The 23,833-nt window shown below is 43.5% G+C and overlaps 1 protein-coding gene across 1 annotated transcript in view; it reads left to right on the top strand.

The window, feature by feature from the left end:
* UNC45B (unc-45 myosin chaperone B) overlaps window positions 1-4,744 on the top strand; it is a 30,911-nt gene extending 26,167 nt beyond the window's left edge. Inside the window, exons 19-20 of the mRNA XM_069542662.1 lie at window positions 2,218-2,373; window positions 3,909-4,744. Coding sequence (XP_069398763.1) covers window positions 2,218-2,373; window positions 3,909-4,169 — 417 coding nt within the window. The 3' untranslated portion in view covers window positions 4,170-4,744. The remainder of the gene's footprint in view (window positions 1-2,217; window positions 2,374-3,908) is intronic.
* Window positions 4,745-23,833: the final 19,089 nt, after the last annotated feature.

Raw genomic sequence — 23,833 nt, 5'->3', positions numbered from 1 at the left:
AACCCATGCCCCCTGCATTGGAAGTGCAGAGTCTTAGCCACTGGACCGCCAGGGAAGTCCCGCCCCTCAATTCTTAATTCAAGTCCTAGACGTTCTCACTGTTAAAGGAGGAAAACTTGATCCATGAAAACCTTTTAAAGTCAAAAGAAAGCTATTGTGGTCCACCAGGGAGCTGGTCTGAGGCTGGGCTGGAGGCCTGGCAGCCGCACGGGAGAAGAGAGTGTGTCCAAAAACAGGAGAGGGGAGAGTGATGGGAGGGGAGCAGCTTTCCCCCGGGGAAGACCAGCTGTCACAACAAACAACCAAATGAATGCTGGTCCCAACAGGATGGACGTTCATTTCTCTGTTCAGTTCAGCCGCTCAGTCATGTCCAACTCTTTATGACCCCATGGACTGCAGCATGCCAGCCCTCCCTATCCAATGCCAACTCCCAAAGCTTACTCAGGCTCATATCCATCGAGTTGGTGATGCCATCCAACCATCTCATCCTCTGTCGTCCCCTTCTCTTCCTGCCTTCTTTCCCAGCATCAGGGTCTTTTCCAGTGAGTCAGTTCTTCACGTCAGGTGGCCAAAGTATTGGCGTTTCAGCTTTAGTATCTGTCCTTCCAATGAATATTCAGGACTGATTTCCTTTAGGATGGACTGGTTGGATCTCCTTGCAGTCCAAGGGACTCTCAAGAGTCTTCTCCAACACCACAGTTCAAATGCATCAATTCTTCAGCACTCAGCTTTCTTTATAGTCCAACTCTCACATCCATACATGACTACTGGAAAAAAACATAGCTTTGACTATAAAAATCCATAGACGGACCTTTGTGGGCAAAGTAATGTCTCTGCTTTTTAATATGCTGTCTAGGTTGGTCATAGATTTTCTTCCAAGGAGCAACCGTCTTTTAATTTCATGGCTGTGGTCACCATCTGCAGTGATTTTGGAGCCCAAGGAAATAAAAGTCTCTTTCCACTGTTTCCCCATCTATTTGCCATGAAGTGATGGCACCAGATGCTGTGATCTTCGTTTTCTGAATGTTGAGCTTTAAGCCACCTTTTCACTCTCCTCTTTCACTTTCATCAAGAGGCTCTGTAGTTCTTCTTCACTTTCTGCCATAAGGGTGGTGTCATCTGCATATCTGAGGTTATTGATATTTCTCCCGGCAGTCTTGATTCATTTCACATCATTTCTTGCTCACGCTGGGGTCAGGTGGCTTGCTTCCAAGCAGTGACTTGGGGTGCAGGTTTGTTCGATCGTCACCCTGCCCTCATCCAAGAAAGAAAGGACTGTCTCCCCCGCTGCCCCTTGGGAGTGGCCTCCACTCAGATGGGGTGGGCAGACAGCCCATGAGAGACTCCCCTAGCACTCTGCCGCAGTGGCCTAGCGGTGACACATCACTTCCCTTCACGTTCTGTGATGAGAGCAAGGTCCTGGCCATAGTTAGTGCAAGAGGTGGGCACGCAGTTCTTCTGGGGCAGCTGCTTCCCTGTCACACCTGTCCCCATGAGGGGACTGTTCTAAGCATCACTGCACTCTTACCTCTGAGGACCACTGCTCCAGCTTCGTGCAGGTAGAGGTTTATAACCTGAGCAGCTGTGACCTTTGACTCCTTTTAGCATTTCACTTCTAGGACACGCCGCCCAGCAAAAATGCCCTTAAACTTAACCAACCAGGTTTTACTGCAAAGCAGAGGGGCAGGAGGCTCTTCTCCTGGCTCTGGGCACCTTGGGAAGCCTCATCCCCCACCTGGTAAACGGTACAGCAGCTCTTGACTACCATGCAAACTACCCAACTACCCAAAGATGCTCTTGCCAAGCCTCTGTGCCTTCAGGGACCGCAAAGGCATTTTATGGCAGACAGGAAGGCCCATCTGTTGTGGGAGAAACATTCCAGTTTTCTCCAAAGGGAAGAGATGGGGCTCTACAGGCAACATCCACCCTTCAGGAGTCTGTACCTGCCCTTTCCCCAAGGGTGGAGAGCTGAATGCAAACAGAGGTGACAGCGAATGCTATGTAAGGAATTCCTTATTCTCTATAACGTTTAAACTGGAGGAGTCTGCAGTCTTTTCATCTAGCTAGTCAGAGAAGACTTCCTGGAGGAGGTGTCAATGAGTGCTTTGCTCAAAGCAAAGCTCTGAGTGATCCTGAGTCAGAGAACACGGCTCCAGATGCGTCTTCCCCTCCCCGGGCTGGGCTTTTTTCTCTGAGCCGCGTACCTGCCTCCCATAGGTACAGGAGAGGTTCCTGGCCGATGGCAACGACCGGCTGAAGCTGGTGGTGCTGCTCTGTGGCGAGGATGACGACAAGCTGCAGAACGCGGCTGCGGGGGCCCTGGCCATGCTGACAGCATCGCATAAGAAACTGTGCTTCAAGATGACTGAAGTGGTGAGAGCAGGCCCTGGGGACCCCCGGCCCCAGACCACACTGCCCTGTGCGATCCTCTGCGGGGGAGGCCAGCCCCCGGGGTGTCTGTTCCTGCCAACGCAAGAGGGGGATGTTCATGCTGCGACCTCTACACTCCTTATCTGGACACCCTAAATGTGCGAACTCACTTTGGTGGTGCTCATCACTCATTACGCAAGAATAATAACAATAATAACAGCACTAACTACTGCCATGGAGCCCATAAGCTCCTCAAGAGCAGCGGGGATGAGGATGGGGTGCCATAGGAGCTCACAGTTTGGCAAAGAGGCTCTTAGATTCTCTTAAGAGCACATGGTGGCCAGACCCTTTGTGGGACTGTGGCCATTTCTGCAGGTGTAATGAGAGTGATACGGACATAGCTGCAAACATAGGGTGCAAAATGAAACTTTCCTTATTTCACCAAACTGAAGTTTGTGAAGAACTGATGGTGAAAAGATGCAAACATCTCCATTCAGATGTATTAAGGCAAGTCTGCTTTAAAGGCAGGCTCTTCGGTGCTCTGTGACAACCTGGAGGGGTGGGATGGGGAGGAGTTGGGAGGGGCATTCAACAGGGAAGGGACATATGAATACCTATGACCAATTCATGTTGCTGTGTGTCAAAAAAATCCCAATATTATTAATTATCCTCTAATTTGAAAATATATATATTAAAAAAAGAATAAAAGGCAAGCTCTTTTAGATAGCCAGCTCAAGGTGGGGCTATGTGTGTGTGTGTGTGTGTGTGTGTGTGTGTGTGTGTGTGTGTGTTCTAAGTTCCATGGAGGCTTATACTGTCCTGGCACTGGGAGAGGGTCTCTTTCCTGGATATAGCTCATCCTGCTTGGTCCCTGGCCTTCAGCCCTTTCCATAAGGCAAGTTTCTCAAAACTGTAAGGTGTGTAAGAGTCATCGGGAGGGCTGGTTAAAAAACTTTCCCCAGGATAATTCTGACTGAGTAGGTCAGAGGTGGGGTGCTTCCAGCCTGGGGACCACAGGCTGCTGCGCTAAAGCAGCGTTTCTCAGGGCACACGGGTTGGCAGAAGCAGCCGCTGTGCATGTGCCCAGAGTTAGAATCCTCCTTTCTGCACACCCTCCATCCCCATTCCGCTTAGGCATGCAGCAGGCCTGTCCCTCTGCTTCTCATGATGCTTAAAAATTAAGTGGATGGGTGGATGTTTATTCTGTACTATTTCCAGATGTGTGACTGTAGTTAAGTTACTTCCTCTCCCTGAACCTCAATCCCTCCACTTACAAAATGAAAAGGACTGGATAATTTCACGTCTTTTCTAATTCTCCAACTCCTGCTCTGGTAAGGAGATGGGCATCATCCAGCTAGTTCCAAGAGGCTCAGCTGGGCATATGCTGAGGCCATAGAGATAATCAGATATGCACTTGCCCTTTCAGAGTTCAGAATCTGGGCTTGGCCAATGTCTTTGTTTATCTTGTCCAGAATCTCCTTTCTCTGTCCCCTCCACTGATTCCTCCAATCTGTCTTTATCCTCCTCCCCATCTCCAGACAACTCAATGGCTGGAGATTCTACAGCGGCTTTGCTTGCATGACCGGCTGTCAGTTCAACACCGGGGCCTGGTCATTGCCTACAACCTGCTGGCGGCTGATGCTGAGTTAGCCAAGAAGCTGGTGGAGAGTGAGCTGCTGGAGATCCTGACGGTGGTGGGCAAGCAAGAGCCAGACGAGAAGCGGGCAGCGGTGGTTCAGACAGCTCGGGAATGTCTCGTCAAATGCATGGATTATGGCTTCATTAAACCAGTGTCTTAGACAGGGGCCCAGAGGGAGACTGGGGCTGCTCCTGTTACCGTGCAGAGTTCTGAGCTGAGAACTCTTGGGGTATCAGTTCCATTAGGGATCATTGCAGCCACGATGAGGTGTCCATGTAAAAGAAGGACTCTGGATTGTTCCCTGAGTTGTACATCTTCCCTTTTGTTCTAGGCAAGTTTGCATATTTCATTAGCTCTCTTGCTCCTTAACATCTGTCAAGTTCCAGAAATTCCTAGAATAATTTTCATCTGTGATTAGGAAGGCAGGTTGGATAATTCTTTCTGTACCCATTCCAAAGGCCAGGATAATGGACTGGAGTTCTTTACATTTTGGAACTGGATTGTGTGGTGGAGTAGGAGCTGACAGGTCCTACTATAAATGTGTGAAGTTGTGTGACTGTAAAGGTTAGTGCTGGTGTGCCTGGATGCTGGTCTGTCTGGGTTTTATACCCTGTCTCTCCTGCTGTTTGAATAGGGCTGCCTGTAACTGCATGTTTCAGCGGCAGCGCCCATCCCAGACCCGTGTGCATTCCTTTCACCTAACTATGATGGAAATACAGCTGATGTTCAATAGTCTGACGTGACTTTTGCAATTTGCTTGGGGAAATCTTCTAAGCAAGATGGATGTGATGAATATAAATAAGATCAACTCAAAGTACTTCAGGTGAAAAAAAGATTCATTGGTTCATATATTTTGTCAATACAGGGAAAGAGTTGACATTGTTAGAACTAGTGTTCAAACATTGTCATCCATATTCTTTTTTTTCTGTGTGAGGGTGTTTTTCTGTCTCTCACCCCCCACATCTTGGTTTTTATTTCCTCTGGGTTGGGCTTAATATCTGGCAAGCTCTTTCCATGTGGTGAGATAGTCCCCAGAAGCTCCATAGTTTTGGAAAGCTCCAGATTTCCATAGTTTTTGTTTGTTTGTATTTTTTTCCCCTGTGACTTGTGGGGTCTTAGTTCCTTGACCAGGGTTTGAACCTGGGTCCTTGGCAGTGAAAGCACAGAGGTCTAACCACTGGACCGCCAGGGAATTCCCACACAGTTGTTATAGTTCATAATTATGCAAGAGAAGAGAAAGGATCATTCTCAGTGATCCAGCAAAATTCCCAGAGACGACTCTGATATGTCTAGCATGCATCACATTTCCATATAGCACATTAACAGAATGAGGAAAAAAATGATTATTTTAATAGAGGCAGGGAAAACACTGGATAAAATTAAACAACTCATGATAAAAATTTCAGTAGACTAAAATTAGGAGAGTCCTTTAGTCTGGTAAAGATTATCTACATAAAAGCTACAATTCAAATGATATTTGAAATCCACCTGAGATTAAGAATGAGACAATACTTGCTATTACCAATTTGATTAGGCTTTATATTGGAGGTTAAACTAGTACAATAAGAAAAGGAAATGAAAAGCATAAAGACCAAAAATCAAGAAACAAACCTTTCAAATTATTCATACAACAGGTCTGTACATGTATATGGGAAAAGTCTACAGATAAACTCAGAAATAATAAGTGAATTTAGATACAAGGTCAGTTTACAAAAATCAATTCTGTTTCTGTATACCTGTAGTGATTAGGAAATTTAAATGTAAAAATGATGCCATTTACAATAACATAAACCACATCAAATACCTAGGAATGAATCATGTGAAAGATGTTGAAGGGCTCTACATAGAAAACTATAAATTATTATTTAGAGAAAGAAAAGAAAGCCTACATAAGTGAGAGGCATTACCGAAATCATGGACTGGATGGCTCAACATTACATTGGATATGCAAATTCTTTACAAATTGACATAAGGATTTCATTAAATGCTAATCTAATCTGAGCCTTTGGGGGACAGAGATTGAAAAGTTGTTTCTAAAGTGTATATGAAGCACCTCCCTGGCAGGCCAATGGTTGAGACTCCTTGCTTTCACTGCAGAGGGCGTAACTACAATCTCTGGTGAGGGAACTAAGATCTTGCATGCCCCATGGATGGCCAGAAAGTTAAATAAATAAATAAATGAAGTCAAGAACAGCAATGCCTATCTATCTAGAAGAAGAAGAAAATTGGAGCAAACATCGTGAACAGGCATGTCATAAAAGAGGCCAATAAGTATATGAAAAGATGCTCAATCTCACTAGTCATCAAGGAAATGGAAAATGAAAGTAATGTGAGATGCCATTCTAGACTTATCAGAATGGCTAATATTAAAAACACTGACAAAATCAAGTGCTGGTGAGAATGTGGAGTCACTGGACCTCTTACACACTGCAGGTGGGAATTTCAATTACTACAACTGCTTAAGAAAATGTATTTGGCAGTATCCCCTAACAGAGCCAGCAACTCTTTCAAGTACAGAGTCAACAGAAATAGGTATTTATATGCACTAAAAAGCATGTAGGCAACAAAAGAGAAAATTTCAATCACGGCTCCAAAGTGGAAATAATCCTAATGTCCATAGAATATGGATAAGTTGTTCCATCCTCATATGAGAGAAGATGACCCACCAATTTAAGTGAACAAACTACTGCTACACACAAGGAGGTAGCTTACATAATATTTCGTGAAAGGTGCTAGACTTAACACCATGTATTGTATAGAGAATGATTCCATTTGAAATAGGTTCAAAACCAGGCAAACTAGCTTATGGTATTCAAAGTCAGGATACTGTTTACAGTACTTGTAGGGAAGAGGTAGTGGAGAGTGATGGAGAAGGACTCTAAGAGAGCGTCTAATTTTAAGTCTGGATGGGTTCACTTTCATCAAGCTTATGATTTGTGCACTTTTCTGTATGTTATTTCATTCTCTGGTGGCTCAGACGGTAAAGACTCCGTCTGCAGTGAGGAAGACCTGGGTTCGATCCTTGGGTTGGGAGGGTCCCCTGGAGAAAAGAATGGCTACTTACTCCAGTATTCTGGCCTGGAGAATTCCATGGACTGTACACACAAAGAGTCAGACATGACTGAGTGACTTTCACTTCAAAAAGTGAATACTGTTTTTCTCCTGATTGTGAGGATTACATAGAAGAATTGATCTCAAGCAACTGGTGCGTAGTATATGACTACTCAATATTAGTTCCCTTCCTTTCGTCTGATTAATATTCCCTGTTCCTTAGGGTACAGCGCCCCAGTTGACTGCTGTGTACTTCAACAGGTCAGTCAAGGGAATGCGAGACTGGTGAGTAAGCCAGTTCATATTTGCAAATTCACTCAAGGAATGGCAGCCACCTGGCCTCGGTGTGTTTAGGAAATGTAAGGGTTCTGGGCAGGAGAGCTAGCGGTGGTGAAATGGAGAAGCATCCATTCACTGAGTTTCCAAGGCAAAGTGGCCGCAGGGCCATAAAAGCAGGAGCTGGAGCTGGAGCTGGGATTGCACTCAATGACACCGGAACCTTACGTATTGCTTACTTTCCCAGAAGTGCAGTTTCCCATGACCTCCCCCTGCAGCCTTCTTAGGCCTGTCACCTCCTTCTTCGGTGTGGTTCTGCCAAAAGCCACTTTGGCAGTGATCTTTGAGGTTCTGAGGTCTGTGGGTTTCCCTCTTACTGCTGAAGTTCAAAATCCAAGCCACTGAAACATCAGGGTAATAGATTTCCTTGTGGTTCATAAAAGATTTCGTGTTTTATGAAAGGTTTTAGTGCAAACAGCCACACCACTAGCCAAGGCTCTGTGATCCAATGTAGGTAGGTGAGTTCTGGGTCTTGGGGAGAAATAAAGTGAAAATCGCTCAGTCATGTCTGACTCTATGCAACCCCATGGACTATACAGTCCGTGGAATTCTCTAAGCCAGGATACTGGAGTGGGTAGCCTTTCCTTTCTCCAGGGGATCTTCCTGACCCAGGGATTGAATTCAGGTCTCCCGTATTGCAGGTGGATTCTTTACTAGCTGAGCTATCAGGGAAGCCCAAGGGTAGAAACAGCCTCCTGAAATCATTTTACAGTGGGCTGTGTTCCAAATGATGGCCTGTGAGCTACTGTCTTTGAAGTCGTTGAAGACACCAGCATTGGATGGGGTGGGCAGGAGGAGATTTCTTCTCCCATTTACTCGTGGTAGGAGTGAGGGCTAGAAAATGAATCTCTAGGGCAGAGACTGTATCAGGGAGCAAGGGGGTTGCTTAAAAGTGGGTTGAGGATTGTTCCCTGGGGTCTGGGAAGGGCAAGTGTTAGGACATAGTTCAGGGATTATTGGGTTACTGCTCCTAAGAGTTGGTTGTTGTTTAGTCACTGAGTCATGTCCCGACTCTTTTTGTGACCCTGTGGACTGTAGCCCACCTGGCTCCCCTGTCCATGGGATTTCCCAGGCAAGAATACTGGAGTGGGTTACTATTTCCTTCTCCAGGGGATCTTCCCAACCCAGGGACTGAACCCGAGTCTCCTGCACTGGGGCAGGCGAAGAGCCGCCTGAGAAGCCCCTGTGATACAAATCCCGAACACCTACCCACCCACCCAAAGAGCATAGTTCCCATGACATTCCGACTCCTTCCTTTTTGTCTCTCTTGAAAATCCACCACCAAGCTTGGGGACTTCACTCCAGTGAAATTCTAAGTGTTGCCAGGTTTTCATGTAAGATTCTTGTTGTGGTGTGGGTAGCTGTGACTCTTGTTGGGGTGTGGGTAGCTGTGATTGGTGGATGACTCATATAGCCATCCATGGTTACCAGTTACACCGAGTTGTAACCCCATTTTTGCTTTCTGTACGACAAAGTTTTGTAAACATACTCTTAAAAAAAAAAGTAATAGAGACCATGGGAAAGAACGAAGGAGCTCGGCTGTCAACTGCAGGTGGCAGTGCAGGGCGCACGCTGGCCAGCACAAGGGGAACCGAGCCGCCAGTTTCTTGGGGATGGTGTGGCAGTTCCAAGTATCACACCAGCAGGGAAGGTCAGCAGCGCTTCCTGGGTAAGAAATGTTCATTTAAATGAAACATAAACTCTCAGACTCTTAGGAAACTTAGCAGAAGCACAAGTTTTATTATCTCCATGCACGTGGGAGACAGGAAAGAGCTTCTTCTCCCGGCTTGAAAAAGCAGATTTGTAAGTGCGTATCCCTTCCAGGAAAAAGGTGTCAGTTTAAATGTTATCAGCACTGTACATCATTTAGTTAAAAGAAACCAATCAGACTTTTTAGCAGTTTGTGATTACTTTCATAGGAGACACCATCAGTCTCTGAATTCCAGGGGTCTATACAATTCTCCTTTGTCAGAATAGCATTTAGAAAGGCAGCTTTCTGAGTCATATCTGCTTTTTATGCAGCTCTTAAGGTATAGGAGGTCTTCCCTAGTGGCTCAGATGGTAAAGAATCCACCTGCAGTGCAGGAGACCTGGGTTCTGAGTTGGAAAGATCCCCTGCAGAAGGGAATGGCTACCCACTCCAGTATTCTGGCCTGGAGAATTTTATGCACAGAGGAGCCTGGCAGGCTACAGTCCATGGGGTCACAAAGAGTCAGACACGACTGAGCGACTTTCACTTTTCACTTTAAGGGACAGGAAGATATTATCGGCTTATCTTGCTGAGTTTTTGTTCTCCACCCAGTTCAGTAATTATCCAAACCAAGCAGTGTAGCCTCACTAATTGCTTTGGAGAAAATGAATGCTAGACTCCAAAACTCAAAACTTAGAACGTGCAGGGAGAGGTCAGGACGGGATTTTATTATTATTTGACTGTAGATTCTGCAGTGTTTTATATTCACAGGACTGCCAAGGATCTGGGACTATAAAACACAGATGGTATCAGAGGCCCAGGATATATGGGGGAAAACAGGAGACAAGCACATTGTCTTAATACTTTCCAGATAATTGGAAATAATTTTTTTATAAAATTAAAAGATCAAAGTTGCCCAAGCACTTGGTACTGAAAGTCAAATAGTTCTCGAGGCTTATGATAGAATCAGTACACGCCTGTTCCACTCCTCTCGCTGCTCCTAGAAGTGATCACCTTGAAGTTTCTTTTGGATACACTTTTCTGTAGGTGCAGTTTGGGGCTTCACATGGGCATTTATCTATTTACTTCCTGAAGATTTAGTTCAGTTACACTCCCTCCTGTCTTCCCCTCCCCATATCCTGCCAAGGTGCTTTTATCACCGTTTTGGGTTAGAACAATCTTCAGTGCATACCTTATTTTCACTCTTTTCACAGCTGTGTTAGGTGATATCCTATCTGTACATTTCATTTCCTGTACAATGTTCTGCTTTGCTCAGAATTTATAATCATCTGACTTTTTGTCTGTTTAATTTTATAATTATCTAATTTATCCAAATTCTCTGCCTCATACAAGGAAACTTTTTGTTGGTGCTGTTAATCAAATGCAATAAGTATACTATCAATTAACATCAATTTCTATCCTTAGGACATATGCCCCCTGAGCCCTTTCCCCTGGGATCCTACCTGGGGCCTCTCTGGGCTCACTCCTGGGTTCTCCCTTCATGTACATCCTGTTTTTGTTTGTTTTGCTTTTCCCCAGGGCTATATCCTTATTTCCTCAGTCACGCTGCTGCAGAAGTAATGGGCGGTAACAGGGTCAGGGAAATGTTTTGGGCACCAGAGTTTTCCTGTACGTGCTTTGAAAGTCTCTCCAATCCATTTAGCCTTTAAATTTTCTCGGTTTATACTTTGATGAAACAAAATCTCTAATATTTTTAGGAAAAAAAATTGCCTATCACCAAATTATTATTTTTTCTTTAAGCCTGAAGGAATAAGAGATGGTGATACAGTCTGCTGGGGTTCCCCTGACAAACAAGACTTAAGACCTACTATGCATGGAAGAGAGCTTTCAGTTTGAACACAGTTACTTTACCAATAAACACAAAATCGGTTTAAACTAAAGGTTGCAATACATGGGGAAAAACTTTAATGCTTTGAAAGCTAGATGTCTCAGATGGGAAGTTTTTCCCCCTAGTAGTTCCACTACACTTTTTTTATTTGGCCACGCTGCAGTTTGTGGGATCTTAGTTCCCCAGCCAGGAAACTGAACCCAGGCTCTTGGCAGTGAAAGTGTGGAGTTCCAAACAGTGGCCCACCAGGGAATTCCCTGTTGTTGTTGTTTTTATGGGACTTTTTCTAAATAATCTTCAAGCATCCTTTAGTACACAAGTCACAAATATGACTTTTCACAAAGGATGTTTCCATTAGACAAGTGTATGTGATTGTGAGAGTTTTGGTCTTCATTTACATATAGATTCTGAGAATCCACCCACCCCACCGTGATATCCTGACACCTGCTACCTTTTTCTGAACCAGCCTTGTCAAGGTCGCTGTTAATGTACAGTTTGCTCTATACAGCTCACCAATGTTAATATACTGTTGTACTCCTTACCAGGCACTGGACACCCCACCTGGAAACACCCACATCCCTGTGCTTCCCTGATATAACTCTCACAAAAGTTTCCATCTTAAAGGGTACAGTTCAATAGTGTTAAGTATATTCAGATTGTTGTCGAATACGGCACAGCTGTTTCATTTTGCAGAACTGAAACTCTACCCATTAAGCAACTGTGACTCATTTCTCCCCTCCTCCCTGGCAATCACTCTGCTCCTTCTGTTTCTATGAATTTGAGTACTCCAGGTACGTTGTGTGAGCAGAAGCATACAGCATATGCCTTTCTATGACTGGCTTATTTCCCTTAGCATGATGTCATCAAGGTTCATCATGCTGGAGCACGTGCCGGGATTTTCTTCCTCTCTAAAGCTGAATAATATTCCATTGTATATATTTACCGCATTTTGGTTATTCATTCATCTGTTGATGGACATCTGGGTGTCCACTTCTAACTCCTGGTTTTTGTACACAGTGCTGCTATGAACATTAGTGTACAAACACCTCTTCAAGATCCTGTTTTCAACTCTTATGGGTATATACTCAGAAGTGGGATTGCTGGATCCCATGGTAGTTTTCACTTTTTGAGGAACTTGCATACTGATTTCCACAGGACTGTACCATTTTACATCATGAGAAATGCTGGGCTGAAGGAAGCACAAGCTGGAATCAAGATTGCCGGGAGAAATATCAAGAACCTCAGACATGCAGATGACACCACCCTTATGGCAGAAAGTGAAGAACTAAAGAGCCTCTTGATGGAAGTGAAAGAGGAGAGTGTAAAAGCTGGCTTAAAGCTCAACATTCAGAAAACTAAGATCATGGCACCCGGTCCCATCACTTCATGGCAAATAGATGGGGAAACAATGGAAACAGTGGCTGGTTTTATTTTGGGGGGCTCCAAAATCACTGCAGATGGTGATTGCAGCCATGAAATTAAAAGACGCTTACTCCTTGGAAGGAAAGTTATGACCAACCTAGACAGCATATTCAAAAGCAGAGACATTACTTTGCCAACAAAGATCTGACTAGTTATGGCTATGGTTTTTCCAGTAGTCATATATGGATGTGAGAGTTGGACTATAAAGAAAGTTGAATGCCAAAGAATTGATGTTTTTGAACTGTGGTGCTGGAGGAGACTCTTGAGAGTCCCTTGGACTGCAAGGAGATCCAACCAGTCCATCCTAAAGATCAGTCCTGAGTGTTCATTGGAAAGACTGATGGCTTAAGCTGAAACTCCAATACTTGTGGCCACCTGATGCGAAGAACTGACTCATTTGAAAATACCTTGATGCTGGGAAAGATTGAGGGCCAGAGGAGAAGGGGATGACAGAGGATGAGATGGTTGGATGGCATCACTGACTCAATGGACATGAGTTTGGGTAAACTCCAGGAGTTGGTGATGGACAGGGAGGCCTGGCGGGCTGTGGTTCATGGGGTCACAAAGAGTCAGACATGACTGAGCGACTGAACTGAACTGTTCCATTTTACGATCTCACAAACAGTGCAGCAGGGTTCCAATTTCTCCCCATCTTCACCAACACTTGTTACTTATTTACTTTTTTCTGATAGTGTCTTTCTAATGGGTGTGAGAAAATACTGCCTTGTGGTTTTGATTTCCATTTCTCTGTTGCTCTGATGATTAGTGACATGGAACATCTTCTCATACGTTTGTTGGCCATCTGTTACCACTTCTGAAGAAATGTCCATTCAAGTCCTTTGACCACTTTTGAATCAGGTTATCTGATTTTTTTTTCTGTTAAGTTGCAGAATTTCTCTATATATTCTGGATATTAACTCCTTATCAGATATATGGTTTGCAAACATTTTCTGCCAGTCCGTATGCTGTCCTTCCACTGCGGTGTCCTTTCATGCACAAGTTTTAAAGTTTGATGTTTGTCTAGTGTCCCTTTTGCGGCTGTCCTGTTCACTTTATTTCCTGAGTATCTCCCGGATGTGCTCGCGTCTCTTCTCCTCCCCTGCCACTGGTCTAGTCTACATCACCGCCTCCCAACAAAATGCTGCAATGACCCTTCCCCCTTTGCTTTTAGTCTTCATTCCCCACACCTTCCCTCCACCCTGAGTTACTAATATGACACTTTAAAGTGCAGACTGGAGCATGTCTTTTTCTTACCTAAAGATCTTCATAAAGGCATAACCCATTGCTTCAGAAGCCCGTGGGTCCAAAAGACAATGGATCTTAAGGGTAGAAAAATGCATCTTGAACAAATGAATTGTTTTTACTTTTATGTTCTCTCTGAATACTGTTAGAGCTTTGATGACAGAATCGGGTTTGGCATATAGCAGTTATTCAGTAGATTGCTGAATGAAGTGAATGAGAAAATGATTGTTGAGTGTTCCTAAGATTACTGTCGTTAAGCCAACAACTATTTACTAAATCACAATGTGCAGCGCTGTATGCTGTCTTCTTTCGGCGATACACAATTTCTCTTTCCTTAAAACTTACAATGCATTCATTTATTCACCAAATATTTATTGAGCACCTACTATGTGGCCATTACTGTGGCAATGATGGGGATACAGTGCTGTACAATATACCTGACCTCATGGGGCCTTTGGTTTAGTAGGGAAGACACCCATGAAAGCAAGTACATAATTATTTAATTAGACTTGTTGTAAGGGTTATTAGTGAAAAGCACAGGAATCTATGAGAACGTTTTATAGAGTGTCCTAATCTAGAGTTACGGATGGTAAATGTGGAGAAGGGTAGGGTGGGGAAATAGGACATATACACTGCTAGGTATAGCAAAAGTGTGTGACAAGTTCTGTTAGAACCTCAAGCAAAGCACTAATGAGACTTAGAGAAAGGAGAATCATACTGAACAGAGAAAGGTATTCAAGATCCAAAACAACTCTTCTTCAGTGGTGAATCTCTGGGCATGGAGCAAAACATGCAGCTCAGGCAGTAGGCCAGACAAACGAGAGAATGCGTGTTTGCCCGATGCACTCTTCACACTTCTCCAAGCATCACTTGGGAGATTCTCAGAAACGTGGACTCTCAGGCCCAGTTCCAAGACCACTGAGTCAGGACTTGCAGGTCTAACAAGATCCCCGGGTGATTCATGCAGATCTTACAGATACCAGAGTGAATGAAGTTGTCACATCAGAAGACTGTAACACATTTTGCACCTCCACCAACAGGAGGTTCTGTTGTGAAGCAGTGTACCATCGAGCGCTTTTTTTTTTTTTTATCTTTTTCAGCTATAGCACACAAAGGAAGTGCATTTGTTAGGCAAAGTGAGTTTCATTATCTTTATTTGTTTCATTATGTGCCTCACTTGTATCTCATTTATTTTTAAATGAATATACTTAAACTTTTTAGAGTTTTAAATTCATAGCAAAACCGAGCAGAAAACACAGAGTATGTTCTTTCATCGCACACGTAAACCTCTTCCCATTATAGATTTTCTGCCCCACGGTAGTACTTTTCTTACAATCCATGAACCTACACTGACACATAGGCATCACTCAGGGTCCACAGATGACGTTAGGGTCCACTCTTATAGCTGAACAGCCTCTGGGTCTCAACAAACATAGAATGACATATATCCATCATTACAGTATTATACAGAGTGGTTTTACTGCCCTAAAAATCCTCTGAGGCAGGTTCTTCCTCTGTAACAGGTACAGCACATGCAGAAGTCACTGGTTGGGTAAAGTCAGTTTTCATTTCAGAGAAAATTTCGAACATTTTTTCAGCTGGGGATGAGACGGACCATGTTTTGAATAAAAGGAAGCAGGTGAGCTCAGAGGAAAGAGGGCCAAGGAAGGGAGAATCTATTTCAAACTCAGCTACTTGTGCTACCTTATAAGCCTGGTCCTTTTTGCTCATCAACTTTCAATCACTGCTCTTTCAGATCTGGTATCACCTTGGAATTATTTTCTTCTCCTTGAAGCAGTTCAGAAATTAAAGCTTCACTCACCTTCAATCCAGTTATACAGTGAATCAAGTTCATTTGCGTTGGCTTTTGGAAACTCATTTTTAAAATGAGTACTTTTTAAAGTGAATGTCTGACTGTATTTCTTCACACTTGCAAATGCAACTGTGAAGTTTATTTGTGTGTGTGTGAGCATTCATTCAGTTCAGTTCAGTTCAGTCGCTCAGTCACACGCCAGGCCTCCCTGTCCATCACCAACTCCCGGAGTTCACTCAGACTCATGTCCATCAAGTCAGTGATGCCATCCAGCCATCTCGTCCTCTGTTCTCCCCTTCTCCTCCTGCCCCCAGTCCCTCCCAGCATCAGAGTCTTTTCCAATGAGTCAACTCTTCGCATGAGGTAGACAAAGTACTGGAGTTTCAGCTTTAGCATCATTCCTTCCAAAGAAATCCCAGGGCTGATCTTCAGAATGGACTGGTCAGATCTCCTTGTAGTCCAAGGGACTCTCAAGAGTCTTCTCCAACACCACAGTTCAAAAGCATCAATTCTTCAGCGCTCAGCCTTCTTCACAGTCCAACTCTCACATCCATACATGACCACAGGAAAAACCATAGCCTTGACTAGACGGACCTTTGTTGACAAAGTAATGTCTCTGCTTTTCAACATTCTATCTAGGTTGGTCATAACTTTTCTTCCAAGGAGTAAACGTCTTTTAATTTCATGGCTGCAGTCACCATCTGCAGTGATTTTGGAGCCCCCCAAAAATAAAGTCTGATACTGTTTCCACTGTTATGTATTATATATTTTAGCTGAGTTTTAATTTTCAGCTTATTTTTTAAAAGTTCTTCAAGTTTAAGTCTTAATTCAAGGTACAAGGAGCACTAACATGCACATGTCCCTACCACATTCCCCTGTGTTCACGGATAGTTCATTCAATCTGAGAGGTAGGTCTGTATTGTCTGTGCTGAAGAGAGTGAAGCTCAAAGAAGTCAAATAACTTTCCTATCACTTCCAGGGGCCAGAAACAGTCTGACTCCAAGGACCACAGTCTTTCCACTGCAGCAAACTGTTCAGTGCTTACAGATCCCATTTTAAGGAGTTCCTATAAACCAATAAGTTATGTATTTGCTGAAGATGCTATCTTCTATATAATGCTTGTCTTTCCCTTGCAAAGGAATTTTCCTTATAAAGGGACTGGTTGTGTGGTAGACAACAAATCAGCCCCCAATGCTACCTAGCCGTCCTAGGGAAGAACTATGAGCGTTTGTAACAAAGCAGATTTAAGAAGAATACAAATGATACCCAACTGGAGGACTCAAAAAGGAAACTGCAATATACAGAGTGTTAGTTGCTCAATCAAGTCTGACTATTTGTGACCCCATGGACTGTAGCCCACAGGCTCCAAAAGTCCATGGAATTTTCCAGGCAAGAATACTGGAGTGGGTAGCCATTTCCTTCTTCAGGCCATCTTCCTGACCCTGGGATTAAACCCAGCCTCCTGCACTGCAGGTGATTCTTTACTATCTGAACCACCAAGGAAGCCCGTAACATACAGTGCTTATGTTAATAATATTCTGAACTGATTTTTCACTAAACCTTCTACTGTAACAAAGTATTAAAGTTTGTTTACAAGGTTTCCACTGCTGCTGAATCTAATCAGTTAAACTGTTTTTAAAGTTAACATGAGGAAAATGAGCTCTCAAAATGCCCAAAGGTCATCACGTTTATACCTTAATACTAAGTCATCCAAAACTCTTGGGAATATATACTTGAAAACTCATTCATGCAACAGCAAAAGGCATTTTTTCCTCACTAAAAAAAATCCATAAATTGATGTTATAGTCCTGACTTGGAAGCATCTCTGCACTTAAACATGAAAAAATACATTGGGTATAAAATAATGTTTTTATGCAGAACTGTGTTTGTGTATGTATGTGTGAGTTTTCAGGATATTAACTGATACATCACTATCTCTCCTAAAATGTGTGTTTCCAAGGCTTTGTGAGAGGTAGGAGGAGTTTTCACCATTCAGATTTCATCTAAGAATTTGATTTCCCAATTATTTTGCTAATAGAAAATGACAGCTACTTTAAAATTAGAGAATGACCTGAAAACTCATTAAAAGAGCAAAATAAACACTTTTTAAAAAGTCAACTGAAATTGAAGAAGATAATGAAAGTAACATTCCTCCTTAGTATATGAGAAATGTGTTATAATATTCACTTGTCTAAGACATTTCTGTGATTAATAATAACAATAATATAATAACCATGGCAACTTTAATAACAATACACTGTAGCTATCATCTACTGGGTACCTACTGTGTGCAAGGTGCTTAGACCCATTATCTCCTTTCAGTTCTACCACAGCCCTATCTCTAGGAAGCATCTCTAGCTGAGCAACACAAGGGGCTTAAAGAGAGATTAGCTTGCCCACATCCTGTCCACGTGGAACTCCAGCTTAGTCTGGCTCAAGTCTACACTCATAAGCACTTCTACCTTGCCTTTTTTATAGTTAGCCTTAAAACATGCTTTTTTGAAAACTTTCAAAAGGAAAAATGTGTGGCAATCTGTTTACATCAGTGACTCCCAGTGGGCTATGTGTTCATGGTTTTGGGCAGTTCCTCCTCTTGAATCTGGGCTGGGTTCAAGGCTGGCTTTAATCAACATGAGATAGAAATGATGCTGTGTCGGGTCTGGGCCTCAGTCTTGAGAAGTCTGGCGGCTTCTGCTTTTGTACTCTTGAGAGATCGGAACTGTCTAATAAGAAGGATGCTTACCCACCTGCAGAGCCCCCATGGAGCCAGAAAAAGCCCAGCCAAACCAGCGCTCCCACTGCTTCCTGCCCCTACCCGTGGCCTCCCTGGCACCAACACCGTGAGCGCGAAGCCCTGTCTCGGATGCTCCAGCCCAGGCTGCTCTCCATCTCCTTTAAAACATGTGCCTTCCTGATTTGGGGGGTAACAATGGAGAGCAGCAGCAGAACTGCCCAGCTGAGGCCCACTCAACTCACAGAATTCCAAGGAGACAGAATGGTTCTAATTTAATCCACTAAGTTTGAGGGTGCTTTGTTACATACAAATAACTGAAATAAAAATTCACACCTGGAGCTGAGGTACTGATGGAACAAAAAATCGAGAACGTGAGTCCTTGGCTTTGAGTCCAGAGGAGGCTTAAAGCTGTCAGAATAATTTCCTGGCAGTCACAGAACCAGGAAAAGGCCGAGTTAGGACTTGAATCTAGGTCTCTCTTCTTGTAACACTTCATTATCTTAAGCCAAAAGACCACTTCTCCCCGGTGCTGAGCAAACACAATTGTATTCCTCGATGTTGGTGTCACACAGGATTCACTTCAGCATTTACTTTTTTTTCTTTACTTGCATAATCTACCCTTTCCTCAAGGAAATCATATGATTCCTGAAGACAGGAAGTGGTTCCTTTATGTCTTTTGTATTCCACATAATAGGTAGAAAACCTGGAAACTAACACAACATTGTGAATCAATTACACTTTAATAAAAATTTTTAGGAAAAAAAATAAAAGAGACCTAGGGGTCAAAAAAAAGAAGAAAATATGGGGGCACAAAACTGTCCCCAGTTTGCATCAGCTACATAAGGCCGTTCACCACTCTCCATGTAGTCTGGGATCTCTGAACCTATGAACAGTGTTCTTAGTGTCTCTGATACTGTGCTCTCTTTGTTCACCTAAGAATTCCTCACACTTCAGGGTTGCCATGCCCTCCTTCAGGGAATCTTCCCAGCCAGGGATCAAATCCAGGTTTCCTGCATTTCAGGCGAATTCTTTACCAGCTTATCTACCAGGGAAGCCCAAGAATACTGAAGGGGGTACCCTATCCCATCTCCAGGGGATCTTCTCGACCCAGGAATCAAACTGGGGTCTCCTGCATTGCAGGCGAATTCTTTACCAGCTGAGCTACCAGGGAAGCCCCGTTTTCTAGATTATTTTAAAGCAAATCCTAGGCAGTATATCATTTTACTTATGTACATGACAGGAAATATCTTCATCAGATAAGACTGTCACAAGTTTTGCTTTGTTACATTTTTTTCAAAAATTCCGAATCCAAATAAGGTCCACACGTTGCATTTAGTTGATAGGTGACTTAAGTTTCTCTTAATCTATAGCTTGAATCCTCCCTTTTTTCCCCTGTTACTTGCCTGTTGAATTTCCTACATTCATGATCCAGTTGATTGCCTCCTCATGGTGCTGTTTAATTTATTCCTTGACACCTGTGTTTCACCTAACCCAGCAATTAGACCTGTAGGACTGAATACTCTTAGGTTCACTGAGGCGTGTGTCTGTTGACGGGGAGGCTGTTTGCCAGAATACCTCCTAGGAGGTGCTGCATAGTTGCTAACGTACATGATGCCTCGTAATCACCTCTGATTGGTGAGTGGACTGAGGTGCCGTCGTTCTGATTCATCTACTATAAAGTTCCCCATCGACCTTTCACCTAGTGAAGTGGTTGGTCCTCAGCCTTGATGCATATTTGAAATCACCTGGGGACCTTTACAGTCAACTCAGAGGTTCTTATTTACTTGGTCTGGAGTGCAGCCTACACACTGAGACTTTTTTTTTTTTTTTTAGTATTTATTTGGCTGCACTGGGTCTTAGTCGTGGCACTTGGGGTCTTTGCTGTTGCTTGGGGGATCTAGTTCCCTGATCAGGGATTGAACCCAGGTCCCTTGCATTGAAAATGTGGAGTCTTAGCCCCTGAACCACCAGGGAAGTCCCCACACTGAGATTTTCTGACAATTTTCCTGGGCAGTCAAGGTATACAACCACTATCCTTGTAGTTACAGCATCCACTGGTGATTGTTACCTAGATCCATCATTTCATTAAAATATGCCCTTGAGACATCCTACTATTTGTGACAATATGGATGAAACTTCAGGGCATTATGGTAGGTGAAGTGAGTCAGACAGAGGCAGACAAATACTGCAAGGTATTACTGATATGTGGACTCTAAAAAGCTAAATTCATAAAACAGAGACAAGACTAGTGGTTACCAGGGACTGGAAGGTAGGGGAAAAGACAGTATCTTTCTAAAATACTATCAAAAATGACACGAATACCATATTTTAATGAAAACTTATATTTCCAACAAAAATTTAGTGAGAAGAGTGACATTCTTTCATAATTTTGCAAAGCCCTGATATTTAGTTTAAGAGAAGATAGCTAAATTTTTGTATCTGCTTCTGTATTCTGTCTGTTAAATATCAAATATCATAAAACCCCTGGAAAACTTCACTGTATATTTGTGAAAAAAATGAGAGTGACAAGGTAAATAATGTCTTGGTATGAAAACGAAATTAGTTTTGACCTAATGGCTCCTCTGAAAAGGTCTTGGTTCCTGAGACCACATCATGAGAACTGTTTTTAAATGTCCTATTTCTCTCATAAGATATTGTGGAATCATTGTGATCCTTTGCTGAATGGGAGAACATGTCAATTAATGACAATGGTACCATAGTCTGAATCACAAATTTAGCTTCTTATGGCTTCTGTATCAAATTACCGCAAATTTAGCGGCTTAAAGCAATGCAAATTTATTACCATACAGTTCTGGGGATGAGGAGTCCAAAATAGGTCTCACTGGCTAAAATCAAGATGTCAGTAGGACTGCATTCCTTTCTGGGGGCTTTAGGGGAGATTACCCTTCTGGCTCTTCCAACTTCCAGGTTGCCAGTATTCCCTTGTTGTAGCCACGCGTTCTGGGAAACAAACTCACTCAGAAGGACAATGCAGATAGTGGAGTGCAGTTTATTACACTGATAACCCCAAGGAAGAGTCTCCTCTTAGCCAAGGACCCTGACCAGTTTTTGTAAAACCTTATATACCCTAAGTGTATACGGTTCCCTGAAACTAGTCTGAACAGAGGATCATATGCCTTAAGCCTAGGTAGTTAACAGTGGACAATTATCAACAGGTCATACCCCAATAAGCATAATAGAATGTTTGATTCTATTCAGTTACACAGATAATTAGGGTATTCTTTTAGGCGATGGAGAGCACCGGGCCTCTTCCTTCTACGGGCCTGGTTTTCCAGTTGGTATGTCGTTTCCATAGATACTGGGCATATAGCTCGAAGTCCACAGACTTTGCCCCTCACAGACTGAAATGGAATCAGTTTCTATTTCCCCAGCCAAGGTAGGCGTAGCTTCCCCATCTTCCAGTACAGGAAGGTCAGGCAGAAGATAGAGCCTGTTTGTACAGGAAGGTCAGCCAGAAGATAGAGCCTGTTCTGTTTCCTCCTTCACCCTGGCTTGTGATCCCTTCTGTCTTCAAAACTAGCAATGGATGGTCAAGTGTTCCATCACTCTGGATGTGATACACAGCATCATGGCCTTAATCTCACCAAACCAAGCCTTGTAGTGTCCAGTTAATTACACATAGCCCGCAAAGCCCTGTACCCACCTCCCCCCGTCAAATGGCTAACAAGAGCTCTGGTGTGTTCTGTCTGCAGAGGCTAGGCTTCTGTGATTCCATTTCCTTCTGCGCGTGACTGTCAGAAGGAAATTCTTGAGGACTAGGGAGGAGATGCTTGACAGTGGGACTTTTGTGGTAGCTCCTCCCAGTTCCCAGGCCCATAGTGGGTCTCCAGAGGGAAGTTGCTAGAAGGACATGGGGCTGTGGCTAACGTTTGTCTGACCTTCCTGTATTGGAATGTGGCGAAGCTACACCTACCTTGGTTGGGGAAATAGAAACTGATTCCATTTCAGTCTGTGAGGGTCAAAGATGAGAATTCTTGTGGTCAGAGAAGCAGGAAGGATAAGCCACTAAGCCTGACAGCTTCCTGTGTCAAAAGTGTTCATTTGAATGTCACAACTCTTCAAGTCTTTTGTTTAAATAGGGAAATGAGCAAATTACAAATTTTAGGCCATTCTTACAAGTGGACAAAGAGTGAAATAAGATGATCCACTTGTGCCCTGACTATGAAATCTCAAGGTGTGTATGTCTATCAGAAAACAGAAACCAATCTCAGTATTCTCGTCTTGGCGACAGGACGTTAAGTAAACAATGATTCATAGTTACAGTATCTCTCAAGGTTAATACACAGTTCACAGGTCAGAGTAACAGCCTCTGAAGCCCAGGTGTCTTGAAGGATTCCTTTGCTAGTAAAAGAAATCTGTAAGAGCAGTTTTATGAAATGGAACTCTTTCTGTTTTAATACACCTATAAGGGAGGAAGGAGCATTTTCTGCTATTTTGTTGAGGTAATTTTCAGTAGTAGTTAAACGGGCCTGCAGTTTTCTGCACCAAGCGCTTGATTTCCGCTGAGAAAGGACTTGGCAGGTGTGAGCAGTGTAACTTTACAATATACTAAACAAAGGATAGGGTGGGGTGGTGATTATTATCAAATGAATATGGGGGCAAAGGCCTCCATCTGGAGTGTGCAGTTGGAGGGTCTCCCCAGGTAGTCTGCAGTACGCAGACTCTATACCACTAATTCTATCAGAGGTAGAGTTCCTATGGGAAAAAACTTAGCAATAGAAGGCACATAAACAGCCTACTGATTTGTGAACTGATTATATTACAGTAAGGCCCCTACTTTCTGGTTGGATCCATTGGGATGGCATCACCGATGCAATGGACATGAACTTGGGCAAACTTCAGGAGACGGTGAGGGACAGGGAGGCCTGGTGTGCTGCAGTCCATGGGGTCTCAGAGTTGGACACGACCGGGTGACTGAACAACAAAGGCCCCTATACACAAATCTTCAAGTTTCAGACTTTCAATGATGTAAATGCGCATTCGCATGTTTAAGTTGGTTCACGTGCCTGGCATATGTTTGTCATGTGTGTTGTCAACTACAAATTGGCACTTACCAAGGGCATTCAGAAAATGAAGATCATGGCATCCGGTCCCATCACTTCATGGGAAATAGATGGGGAAACAGTGGAAATAGTGTCAGACTTTATTTTGGGGGCTCCAAAATCACTGCAGATTGTGATTGCAGCCATGAAATTAAAAGACGCTTACTCCTTGGAAGAAGGAAATGGCAACCCACTCCAGTATTCTTGCCTGGAGAATCCCATGGATAGAGGAGCCTGGTGGGCTACAATCCATGGGGTCGCAAAGAGTTGGACACGACTGAGCAACTAACTTACTTAACTTACTTAGATAGCATATTCAAAAGCAGAGACATTACTTTGCCGACTAAGGTCCATCTGGTCAAGGCTATCATTTTTCCTGTGGTCAAGTATGGATGTGAGAGTTGGACTGTGAAGAAGGCTGAGTGCCGAAGAATTGATGCTTTTGAACAGTGGTGTTGGAGAAGACTCTTGAGAGTCCCTTGGACTGCAAGGAGATCCAATCAGTCCATTCTGAAGGAGATCAGCCCTGGGATTTCTTTGGAGGGAATGATGCTGAAGCTGAAACTCCAGTATTTTGGCCACCTCATGCGGCCACCTCATGCTAAGTGTTGACTCATTGGGAAA

The sequence above is a fragment of the Ovis canadensis genome, chromosome 11 (assembly GCF_042477335.2).
Source record: "Ovis canadensis isolate MfBH-ARS-UI-01 breed Bighorn chromosome 11, ARS-UI_OviCan_v2, whole genome shotgun sequence".
NCBI classification, from domain to species: domain Eukaryota; kingdom Metazoa; phylum Chordata; class Mammalia; order Artiodactyla; family Bovidae; genus Ovis; species Ovis canadensis.
The sequence above is the reverse complement of the archived record's forward strand: the minus strand, read 5'-3'. Positions and strand labels throughout refer to the sequence as shown.